The sequence below is a fragment of the Lucilia cuprina genome, chromosome 4 (genome assembly GCF_022045245.1).
Source record: "Lucilia cuprina isolate Lc7/37 chromosome 4, ASM2204524v1, whole genome shotgun sequence".
NCBI lineage: Eukaryota > Metazoa > Arthropoda > Insecta > Diptera > Calliphoridae > Lucilia > Lucilia cuprina.
Window position 1 is genome coordinate 19,956,559 of NC_060952.1, and position 12,862 is coordinate 19,969,420.

The following is a 12,862-nucleotide window of genomic DNA, read 5'->3' on the forward strand; positions in this document are numbered from 1 at the left end:
ACTATAAAATAATCATTTAATGGTAGGATTTTACACGCTTATGCATATAATGTTTAAGATATAAGTAAAACGTATTTTACTATTAAAAATATTTTGGTATAGCCATTTTTATATCAGTTGTATTTTTTATCCGTACTAGATCGGATTAAATAAATTGTTAATCAAATGCAGTGTTAAAATAATTGTGAAAAATAAATACTATTTAAAAATATAATAGGGTACATAAAAAATTAATAATTAAAAAAATATATATTGTGTTTATATTGGCTTGAAAGTGTGGATATACATTTTTTATGGGAATATCAGTACTTGGAAGTTTTGTGTTTGTTTAAAAGAAAATTAACAAATGATTACATTTTACGCCGAACACATAAGATTAACCATATTATGTTTAATATGTAACCATAATATGGTTACATGAAGACATGTGACTACTTGTAAACATAATATGGTTACTTGAAACAATAGTATGATTACTTGAAGCCATTATATGATTACATGAAACCACAATGTGGTTGCTTGAAACTACAATATGATACTACAACATCACATTATCACTATATTATGATGAAATATTCGGACTATATTTTAAATTTAACCATAATTCTAACCATAATATGTTGCTCTTAGATTATGGTTACCAAAACTATATTTTTTCTCTGCGTGTGTTATAGATTGGTCATCATCGAATTATTAATTATCAAATTAAACTTAAAATAAAATTTTTCATTTTAATATTAGAAAATGTTGTGAAACGCCTCTGGTTTTTTATCCATCAGCTACAAACTTCAAATGTATGGGTTTTCGGTATGTTACAAGCAAAGGGATGTGGAAAGTACATACACTCATACATACATAAGTAAATGTTGAAGTACATACATGTGTCATTTGATGTTTAATGTTCTGGTATTAAGACTTTGTTGCTTTTAATAAGAGAAGGCTTATATGGAATATTTAAAGAGATCCATTTTATTATAAAAAAACTAAAAGAAAAAAATGATATTTAAAAAACTTCATTTATAGAAATCAACACAAAGCTTAAGGAAAAATCATTAAAGCATAATAATTTAATCTTTAGTTTATGAAAGTGCTATTTAACCAATTTAACTCATAAATAGCTTTTGAATTGACCGATGAACCCTTCTTCACTTTAATATCACATTTGAAACATGTAACTAAATCTTCATCTTGATCCACTATATAAATTTCAACATTAACACTAATTTCTGGATAAGTGCTGGCTATGGGGAATAAAAATAAGTAGGTAACATCCTCGGTATCATAGAGAGGACAATAGGCCTCATACATGAGATTAGAACAGACATCGCGTACATCTTCTGGCAGCTCATAGGGTACAGTTATGCCCAAAGTTTTGGCCTTAACCAAAGTCGTGGCACTAGTGATAAATTTATCTAAAATTATAAATGAATTAAAAAATTGTCTAAATTTTTAAAAACAACTTACGGGCTACTAAATCAATTTCAAATTCCACACTGGTACCTTTGACAATATCACAAGGTGGTATATCACAGCCCTTGACCCTCACATCTAAGGGAAAGGGTTTGTTGTCACCACCTAATAAGTTTTAATTAATATTTAATTATAATTTTTTAATTTTTTAATTATAAGTTTTTTTTCTAATATATATTGTTAATATCTTACATTGTTTTACTTCGGTAGCTTGAACAAAAATAATTAGGCATCCCAGTAAAAGTAAAAAAATATACATGTTCTTGTTATACAAATAAGAAACGTTTGTATGTTTTAAGTTTTAAATGTAATTTGTTACTGTTTGATAACGCCCCTTTCTCGAGGTTTTTATAGGCTAAGAAAATTATTAAACAGTTTCTAACTTTAATCTAATCGTTTTTACAGAGATTTTTAAAGAAGTTTTTTTATTCAGTGAAATATGTGAGAGAAAGAGCTTTGAAGTTTAATTATCAGCGATCACAGTACGTTAGATTCAAAAAGGGGCAACATGCGGAATTATCGATTTTATTATCGAAAATTTTTAATATCGAATTTTTTTCGTGAAGACCCAAATCAGACCTTTTTAACTACTGGGTGAGCTTCTATGCGACTCACCGCCGTTTTCATTGTGCTTCTTAAAAGCCGGTTGCAATTTACGTATATGGAATTTCCGGCCCGGTATACATGCGCTTTGATCAAGTTCTTGAGTTTCTTGATCTCTGGTTCTCTTTCAGCCTCGTTGTTTAACTTACGAGATGCAAGAACATTCCTGTCTTTACAACCACTCAAATGAGACGGTCTCTGTTGTGTCGGCAACAACATCTAAAGACGTAACCGGTGGACCGAAATACGAATACATCAAAAATACCTAGACTTTGTTCTTACTGATAGGGACACACTGTGGTAAATCTGGTATGAATATAGTTTACTTCGAATACCCTAGACAAAGAAGAAACAATTTAATGGTATCAACCAACTGACCAGCCAGGACATAGTCCTGCTGGCCACCCATAACACAAGATTGTGTGGTCTCTGGTTAAACCCCATTTCAAGGACAAGTCGAGGATTTAAATGACATTTCCAGTTTAAAATCCCGACAAATAAAGAGATACTTATAGAACCTCCTTTCCCCGGGCTTTCAATACACAAATATGTGGGTAATACAGCAAGGAAACATGCCCCGGGTGTAGGTAATCTTGCCGAGAATTGAAATGACATTACCAGTTTAAAATTCCGACAAACATAGAGGTACTGATAGCACCTGGACAAGGAAGAAAAATTCAATGGTATCAACCAACTGACAAGCCAGGATATAGTCCTGCGGGCCACCCGTAACACAAGATTGTGTGATTCTCTGTTTAAAAACTATTTCAAATCATTCCAAGGACTTGCCGATAATTGAAATGACATTACCAGTTTAAAATTCCGACAAACACAGAGGTACTGATAGCACCTCCTTTCCCGGGATTGCAATACACATATGTGGATCATACACTAAGGAAACATACCCCGGAGGCATACGAGTCTGTTAAAATATGTATCAAATTTATCAAATTTTTCAAAAATAACTACATTATTCTGTACGAAGTAAAATACTTATACATATGTATAATGTAATTATTATTTCAACTCATTTTATAACATAACATATAATAGTTACTTATAACAACATACCTTATAATAGTTATTTGTAAGTTTTAATGGTTGTTAGTAACATAATATGTTTTCATTGTTACCATTATTTAGTTATTGAAAAAAAATATATTTTTCAGTGAATCATGCTCAAATTTATAATTATTGTTTAAATAAAATTAAAATAACAATTATATGTTTTTGATAACAATATATTGTTACAGTGAACATAGTTTAGTTATAGTTACCATGTCGAACTATGTTTATTTCTGCGAGTAGGATATGTTTGTAAAAAATTTCATCTCTACAACTCCTTCTGTTTGGGCGCGTTTTCAACAGACGAACATGGCTAGATCGTCTTGGAATTTAATAAGGACCCATAATATATATACTTTTGTGGGTATATGACCAGTATTGTGTTACAAACGGAATGACAAAATCATACCCCTCGATCTTTTTGATGGTGGTATAAAAATGACCAGTATTGTGTTACAAACGGAATGACAAAATCGTACCCCTCGATCTTTTTGATGGTGGTATAAAAATTGTAAATATTTTCTATAAAAAGAAAATGTATCGAATCTTTCATACAACCAGCGTGTAAAAGATTTCATTGGGGTAGTAATTTGACAAAATTGCTTCGCAAAACTAACAGCACACATACATACGACATACATATCTAACTAATGTCATTGACAATCAAAATCTATATGTTCAGCTAAATGTGTGAAGTCTAAATTGTATTGTCACCCGGATTTATATGGAATTTAATGTGTGACTGTAGCTAAGTACATACATACATATGTATGTATGTATATATGAACATATGAGTGTGCTACCGTTTTTGCTATTGTTAGGTGTCAACATTATTAAAACCGAAAACCAAAAGGAAGCGACATAATAAAAGAAATTGAAAGAAAAAAATGAAAAATTACTTTGTTACCGGATTAGTTAAAATAGCTTTGAAAGCAAAATAAAAATGAAAAATCTGATATAATTTAATAATATAAAATTTTTTGCAATAAAATAAGGTTTCCCTTTAATAACAGAGAAAAATAGAGATAAGAACAAAAATTAAAAATCAATCAATGATTTTCTTTTTACTTTATAAAGATATTTGATAATAATTTAAATGTAATCATATAAAAATGTTATAATATAAAGGTTAAATATTTATATATTGAACATTGATATATCATCCTAAGTGTGTGTATGTTTGTATAAAGTATATGTCACTTTTGTTAAATATAGAGCATGTAATATCCTTTTTTCCTGTTTGTTGTTTGATAATATCCTTCCGCTATGTTAAGATTTTTTTACATATTATATGTATTTATGTATGTATGTATTCTTACATTATAGGAAGTACACCCCTTTTTGTTTTGCCAGCTTGTTTTTTTGCAGTTATTCCCATGTGTATTTTGTTATTGAATATGTTGATTTAATATTGTAGAGATTTTTGTATTGACTATTAAAGGATTTAAGGTGATGTTCATTTATGATATGTTATCTGTTATAATATTATAAAAATCTATCTATATTTTTAAAATATTATTAGAATAACAAATTTCAGTATTTAAAACTATTAACCAGCTTAAAGTATTTTGAATGCTATTTAATCACTGAAGTAAAACTCATTCTATTATTAAATTACTAAAATGAAATGTCAATTAGTGACACGAACAGTAAATTCATCAAATAAATTTTAAGTTCTAAAACCGATACGAACTCATAAATGTCAAACTATGCGTCAATACAGAGAACGTAGTTCCTCACTCCTTACTCAACCTAACGGTAATTTAATATGATGTCTCTATGCTCGGCAAAGTGTTTAAGAATCAGACATGTATAAAAGTATTAAGTCCTAATATGCAATTAAATTTTTCTTATATATTTGTAAAAAATATTTTTAAACAATTTTCATAACTTTTAAAATTTATTAAAAAATCTATAAAAGAAAAATTTAAAAAAATGTACGATAAACAATTAAAAATGTCTAACAAAAATTTTTCTTTTATTTTTTTGTAACAAAAAAAATATTACAAATTTTTTATAAAGAAAGATTTATCGAAATTTTTCTAAAAAAAAATAGAAAATATATTAGAAATATAAGATTTTTTTCAAAAATTTCTATAAAAACAAAATTTACTATTTTCCAAAAAAATTTTCTTTAACAGTAATATTTATTGAAATTTTTCTACAAAAAGGAAAATTTATCGTAAATATTCAGTATAAAAAAATGTTTGAAAATTTTCTATAAAAAGAAAATATATCGTAAATTTTCTATAAGAATAAAAAAAATTTCTGTAAAAAAATATTTAAAAAATTTTCTATAAAAGAAAATATTTTGAAAAGTTTCCAAAAAAAAGAAAATATTTAGAAAATTTTCTATAAAATGCAAATATTTAGAAAATTTTCTATAAAGAGAAAATATTTAGAAAATTTTCTATAAAAAGAAAACTTTTAGAAAATTTTCTATAAAAAATATAATAAGAAAATTTATTAAAAATTTTCTATAATAAGAAAATTTATTAAAAATTTTTTATAATAAAAAAAATTATTGAAAATTTTCTATAAAACGAAAATTTATTGAAAAATTTTCTATAAAACGAAAATTTATTGAAAATTTTCTATAAAAATTAATATTTATCAATCATTGTTTACAGACAATTTTCCATAAATCCTTTACTTCTGAAATATATAAATTAACCATTTAAAAAAAAATAAGTATAACACTGAATTTCCCATCCCCGCAAACAAACAAACTAATTGAGTTTGTCGTTTATAAATGGTTGGGGTTAAATGGTTGTGTGTCAACAATTAAATTTTACAATTTAATAATGTTTGAATTCTATCATGTTTACTGTTAAATCACAGACAATATGAATGTTAATTACAACTATGAAAGGAAAAGTATACAAATTAATCGGTATGAAAGAAAGGGACAAAGAATGAGAAAATTAATAAAGATATTTATGGAGTAATGAGTAAAGGGCGTGTTTATAGAAAATATAGATAATAATGTAGTGCTTTGTTTGAATTTATTAGCTCTTTTAGTAAATGTCAACAGGTGTGGACTTAAAGGACATTCCAAAGGCATAAAGACACACAATAACAATCAGATAATGTTGTCCTTTTATGCTTTTTAGAAGTAGAAAACAATGACAACTTAATTACATGACACCAAACAACAACAATAATAAAACAATTAATAATAAAAAAATAAATACAACACACTTCTTTTTATCTTCATACAAGTAAGTTGTTGTTGATATGTAAGTATGTTTGTATGTATGTCCTGCTACCAACGGTTTTATTTACAGCTCCAGGGAGTGTTATTTTCTTTTGACAAGGTGTGAGTTTTTTTGTGTAAAACACCCCATACCCTTAACTATTTAGGAAGGCTACTCCAATTATATTATATACAGCAAACGCATGTTTGTTAAAGTGTCATGCAATATTTGTAACCCGTTAGTTGTTTTTTTTTTTTTTTTTTTTGGTTTAGTTTTGATCTTGTAATGGTCAGTTGTTGACAATTTCTTACATGTATGTATGTGTATAAAGACCAGTATTTCTGAGAATTAAGGGTTTGGTAAGATATTAAATTATAAATAAAAATGTTTAGCCACGTGTGAAACTACATATTGTCCCTTTCTAAGGACCTTGGTTCCATTATAATTCATCTCTTTTACCTTTATGTTAAAAATAAACAATTAAATGTAATGTTTATTTAACCCATTACTTCCTTAATTGATATGAAATTTTATATCTTCTCAGCTAATGAAAACACTTCTGCAATAAATCTTACCTAACTTATTAAATAATAAGAATTTAAAAAGTCTTTAACACTGACTATGGTTCGGTCGTCTATAGTCTAGCCTATAGTCTAGTCCATAATCTAGCCTATAGTCTAGTACATAGTCTAAAAGTCTTTAACACTGACTATGGTTCGGTCGTCTACAGTCTAGTCCATAGTCTAGTCTATAGTCTAGTCCATAGTCTAGTCTATAGTCTAGTCTATAGTGTAGCCTATAGTCTAGTCCATAGTCTAGTCCATAGTCTACTCCGTAGTCTAGTCTATCGTCTAGTCTATAGTCTAGCCTATAGTCTAGTCCATAATTTAGCCTATAGTCTAGTCCATAGTCTAAAAGTCTTTAACACTGACTATGGTTCGGTCGTCTACAGTCTAGTCCATAGTCTAGTCCATAGTCTAGTCTATACTCTAGTCCATAGTCTAGTCTATAGTCTATTACATAGTCAATCCTATACCCTAGCCTATAGTCTATTACATAGTCTAGCCTATAGTCTATTACATAGTCTAGCCTATAGTCTAGTCCATAGTCTAGTCTATAGTCTTGTCTATAGTCTAGTCTATAGTCTAGTCTATAGTCTAGTCTATAGTCTAGTCTATAGTCTAGTCTATAGTCTAGTCTATAGTCTAGTCTATAGTCTAGTCTATAGTCTAGTCTATAGTCTAGTCTATAGTCTAGTCTATAGTCTAGTCTATAGTCTAGTCTATAGTCTAGTCTATAGTCTAGTCTATAGTCTAGTCTATAGTCTAGTCTATAGTGTAAATTTTATATTTTTGGGATTTATTGTTTTTGTATTTAAAAAAATTGTAAATAGAATTAAAAGTACAAATACTTAAATATTAGTGTTTGGCTACACAAGGGTTAATATTTCAGATAACTCAAAAAATAGCAAAATTTTGATTCACTGAAGCATAGTTATTTTAATAATATCTTTTTGTTGCTGCTAAAAAATATGCAAGAATGGTTTGTTAAATTAAAAAAATGGAAACTAGGTGAAAAATATTGTATAACCTTGAGTTTATAAAAACTAAAACTTCAAAATAAATAATGTAAAAAACAAATAAAATATCAACCTGGTCAGTTTGAATATTCCTTTGATTGTATTCATAATTTGCATAACTTGTCATGCGAAAATTCTTTTCAGTAAAACTTTTTTTGTGGCAAAAAATTGTGTACTTTTTTTTTGTTTATGAACCATATATGACTGCTACTACAACATTTTTGTGTAGAAAAATTTAAGAAATAATTTTGTAAATATAATTAATTAATATTCTACTACATGTTAGACATTGTACACACAATTAAGTAAATGCAAAATTCATGTTTTTCTTTTGTCGACGTTTTTTTTATCGTAATAATAAAGATTTTGTAGTTGGTTATATAAAGAGACTTGAAAAAATATTAGTTTTCAAGAAACTTTAGTAAATATATTTTCTTAGCAAAACATACATATAAGTATACTTACATACATACATATACTATATATATAAACTTTTTGGATTTTAATTATCAATCTCATCATGCTTAGTGTAACAATTTTAATTAACTTTGAAATACTCTTACTATATTATTTAGATTAATTCATTTATTTACGACCTTTTAAGTATTCAAATACTTTAAGCTAAAATTATTATACATTAATTATTTATATTTAATATTTATGTACGTATGTAGTGTTGTGTTCTATCTTGATATGAACTCGTAATAATATCTATAGTTTGTGAAGATATTTACAGCAATGACTAAATAGCATAAAATCGAACTCTTCTACAACCAAAATAAAAGCTGCAGAAAAATTTATAATTAAAATATGTAAATTAGCTTTTAAAAATTCACTTTTAATAAAACAGGGAGTTTACGTAAAATAAGCAAAAAAAAAAATCATTTCCTCATTATTAAATAAAAGCGAAAGACGAGCCGGGCATGTGCGAATATATGATACACTATATATTATATGTTTCTAGTTGATACCTTTTCTAAGAGTTTTTTTTTGATAAGAAGTATCATCTTCGAACATTATAATAACACAGGCCTATAAAATTTAAAAAAAATTAAACCCGAAGACCAGGTTATACTTTTCCAAAGAATTTACACCTAACAGAGGATGTTTCAACTTACTGATTCGACAGTTTTCCATATCTCAACAATAGCAGGTTTTTTTTTAAATAAAGGCGAAATCTCTCAAAACATTTAGTATCCCGAAAAAATACATGATACGTCTGATGTTCAAGCTGGTTGTCTAAACCATATTCGCATTCTACGCGTTTGTAAAAAAAGTAGAATCAATATATTTGCCTTGAGCGAAAAAAGCTTAAAGTATATCTATTTTCTACTTTTAGACTTTTTATTTAGAAGGTTTTATTTATCCTTATACCCCACCCTGGAAAAGTTCAATATATAAATTTCAGTATGAGCATAGTGGGCGTGGCATATTCCTGAAATTTTGGGAAATTCTAATATTTATACAAAATTTATCGTACTAGAAATAATGGGCGTGGCACCTTCTACATGAATATAATTTTAAAATTTTTATACTGAGAAATTATAACATCTAGAGTCCGAAAATTTGACATGGAAAACTTCGGTATTCATATGAAAAATTAGTAAATAATATGAGTGAACTGTAGGGAGTAGGCGTGGCACTTGCCTTATATAAAATGCGAAAATTCGGTTATTTGGGAAACTATAAGAGTAAGAATTTTTAAGTTTTGTATAAGGAACTTATAGTAACAATTTGAATATTTATGACAGAGGTAGTAGAACCTAAAGTATCGGGCGAGGCGCTACTTTTGGTTCTTTTTTTGTTTTGTAGTTTGTTTTATAGTTATAACGTTAAAATATATGACCGAATAAAAAAGCGAATATCGTACTTAATTTTGTAGGGTAAACATAATATAAAAATTCTCACACAACAAAATCAATTTTCTGTAAAAGATTTTCATTTTTTTTCGATAACAAAATTATTAAATAATAATTTAGGCTAATTTGCATATAAAACAGTTGAATTATGTGCCACAAGTTGTGTAATGTTTATTTAGATTCTTAAAATATGGTTAAATATAAAAATAATATTGATGAAATATTAACAATCTCAAACTTAAGTGGCAGGATTTCGTGTTTTTTTATATAAAATGCATAAATATTGACAAAATGTTGAGGGTTTAAGGGCAAATATTTTCTAAAAACCCTTGCAAACATAATGGTGGTTGGTTGTTAAGTCAAGTTGTATTTGTTGTTGTTGTTAAAAGTTTTAAAAATTTATATTTTTGTTATTTTCGCATATAAATTGATGTTAATGTTTCTTTTTAAATAAAAAACAAATCTTGTTTACATAAATTATTGTTAGTGTCAAGTAAAGTGTTTTTTGAATTTTTAGATTAAGATAAAGTGGGTTGTTTTATACATTGTTTTTTTTTTCATTTTATTGTTTAATAATATTCAGCCTAATTATATACTTTTTAAATTTGTGAATTTAATATTTTTATATTGATTTTTTGTTGATAAGAATTCGTCTAAGGTCTTAGAAAGTGTACATAAACGTTGTTTAAATTGGTAAAATTTCTAAACTATTAAAAAGTAACCAGCAAAAACTGACATTGAAAAATAAACGGTTTAAATGCTAAAATTTCATTTAAACACCATAGCATTTGAAGTCAAGTACTTACCAGACTAGCTTACAAACATGGAGTGAGGTAAGTACTTACAACAAAGGAGCTGAAGTATTTCGTACTTTAATTAATTTTCTGAAGGAGGCTTGTGTGTGGGATAGGGTCATATGAGGCCCGATCATTACAAAAATCATCAAAGTCCATTAAATTTCTATGAAACGAAGTTTTACCAAATTGTTGTTGAAATACTACAAATTCCCAAAAAAAAAAAAACTTCCAAAGAAGCGAATAATAAATAGAATTTACTCCTTGAATGTACTATAAGAGACCTGAAAAACTGATGATTTTAAAACAGGTTGTCCTGGGAGGAATGTCCTTTTTCTTTGATTCCAAATTCTAAGTTGCAACAAATTATCTAGAAAATTTCGACCTGTAACGTGCACACAAGCATTACATTTACATAAAGAGATACAGACATATGGACATAGCTATATCTACTCAGAAAATTATTCTGAACTGAGTAGTATATTAGTTAAGGTGGGTAGAGGGACGATATTTTTGGGTGTTACAAACATCAACAAAAACCCTTCCCAATATAATGGTGCAAACAAAATGACAAAGCAGAACATTAAGTACTTCTATATCAGATTGAAAAAGAGACATTATTAAAGTACTTCCCAGTAAAACAGACGGTAAATAGTTTTGCATTAAAAAGTATGTTGTTAAATACAAGTTATTACCAGATTTTGCTGGGAATATGTCAAGAATAAAAAGTGAGTACTTACATATTATACTATTTGTAATTCATTACTGGACATCTTCTAACTAATGCAGACGATATGTAGTAATCATTAAAAAGTAAGTTGTTAAATAAGTACAAGTAATTAACATGCTTTTGATGGATATATAATTGCTGTACAAAATACCAGTTACTTACCTTGCCACAGCTTTGATCTGAAATTAAAAAAAAATATATCTATCAAAATTTCTTTCAAATTTATTGAATAACAAAATTTTAATTATAACTACTTAAAACATATTTTTTAATTACTAATAATAGCACAATTAAAAAACTGTTTCAAAGTCTAGATAATAAATAGAGATCTTGCGAGTAACATACTTTGCAAGTGCTCAAGAACCTACAATATTAACAGTGCTTAAGAACTTGTTTTTTTTGAAAAATCATCACACTGTTTAACTAAGACCCACCTACATGCTTCAAGACTTGGACAATTTAATCGATATTATAATGAGAAAATAAAAACACGTATAAAATTGGTCAAAAAATTGGCGAAACTTCAAAGATTACCGCAATAAAACGATAAGATTAGCAAAGAGAAAACGTATTAAGTGCACAAGAACTAAATAGGTGAAATGTATCAGAATAAAAACAAACAATTAAATTATTTAGTATAAATAGCGTACATTTAAATTTAAACTAAACAATTTAGATTCACACGGCAATCGAAAAAGTTATTAAAACCCACAAATCTAAACAAAGTAATAAATATATTTAAAAAATGACTAAAATAATAAAAGTCTTCATGGTGATATTTTATGCCCTAAATTTGATACATAACTCTATGGGTAAAACACCCGTGAGAAAATGTAAGTAGATATTCTATAACAGTTTCAAGTTATTTTTAATAATTAATTGTTTAGGTGCCAATGGCCTACCAGAACCCTTATCGGTACAAGTGAACTCGTGCAGCGAAATGCCGTGTACGTTATGGCGAGGTTTTTCCACAAACATGGAAATACAATTCGTCTCTAGTAAAGATGCTGTTCGAGATATTAATGCTGATGTTCAGATGACTACTGCGGGTATAGGCATGTCATTGGGATTATCTTCTGAACGCAAAAATGTTTGTAATAATTTAATGTTTGGCGCCTATTGTCCTATGTATGCTGAGGAAGATGCCACCTATCATTTAGTATTGGATATAGCAGATCACCAGCCTGAAGTACCGGTTAAAATAGAAGTTTCCATTAAAGATAGTAGTGATGATACTGTGTTTGCCTGTTTTGTTTTGGATGGTAAAATTAGAAGGCGTAATGCACCCTTGATGTAAATATCAGGAACTTTAATTTCTTTCGCTAGATAAGTAAGAATTTTAGATTTAAGAGAAAACATTGTATCAATGTTTTTTAGTCATAAATAAGTAAAAGTCCTTAAAGATTTTTATCCTCGAAATAAATAAAATTTTCAAATTGTTTTATTTCATAAAATTTTCTATAAAAGAAAACTTATATTAATGGGCGGAATGGTTATAGTGGGTGTGGCACCTTAAATACTAAGAAAATATTAAATCAGTATATCTGAGAAAATATAATTGTTAG

General features: G+C 27.4%; 3 protein-coding genes across 3 annotated transcripts in view; 1 reads left to right on the forward strand and 2 right to left on the reverse strand.

The window, feature by feature from the left end:
- The window catches only part of LOC111684256 (palmitoyltransferase ZDHHC16), a 177,265-nt gene that overhangs the window by 26,802 nt on the left and 137,601 nt on the right, over positions 1–12,862 (reverse strand). The window contains exon 2 of the mRNA XM_046950114.1: positions 11,460–11,476. The gene's annotated coding sequence lies outside the window, so the exon portion shown is untranslated. The remainder of the gene's footprint in view (positions 1–11,459; positions 11,477–12,862) is intronic.
- Positions 998–1,768, reverse strand: LOC111684249 (NPC intracellular cholesterol transporter 2). The gene is made up of 3 exons (XM_023446381.2): positions 1,663–1,768; positions 1,465–1,575; positions 998–1,412 (listed from the first exon to the last, which is right to left on the reverse strand). The coding sequence occupies exons 1-3, from the start codon at positions 1,727–1,729 to the stop codon at positions 1,075–1,077; spliced, it is 516 nt and encodes a 171-aa protein (XP_023302149.2). The 5' UTR covers positions 1,730–1,768; the 3' UTR covers positions 998–1,074.
- Positions 11,988–12,686, forward strand: LOC111684253 (NPC intracellular cholesterol transporter 2-like). The gene is made up of 2 exons (XM_023446386.2): positions 11,988–12,130; positions 12,185–12,686. Exons 1-2 carry the CDS (start codon positions 12,043–12,045, stop codon positions 12,592–12,594), a joined length of 498 nt encoding a protein of 165 aa, XP_023302154.2. The 5' UTR covers positions 11,988–12,042; the 3' UTR covers positions 12,595–12,686.

Coding starts and splice junctions, on each gene's coding strand:
- LOC111684249 (XM_023446381.2), bottom strand. CDS start 1,729: ATGTATATTTTTTTACTTTTACTGGGATGCCTAATTATTTTTGTTCAA. Junction 1,576..1,662: donor AGCTACCGAAGTAAAACAAT/GTAAGATATTAA, acceptor AAAACTTATTAG/GTGGTGACAACAAACCCTTT. Junction 1,413..1,464: donor TGAAATTGATTTAGTAGCCC/GTAAGTTGTTTT, acceptor TTATAATTTTAG/ATAAATTTATCACTAGTGCC.
- LOC111684253 (XM_023446386.2), top strand. CDS start 12,043: ATGACTAAAATAATAAAAGTCTTCATGGTGATATTTTATGCCCTAAAT. Junction 12,131..12,184: donor TAAAACACCCGTGAGAAAAT/GTAAGTAGATAT, acceptor TTAATTGTTTAG/GTGCCAATGGCCTACCAGAA.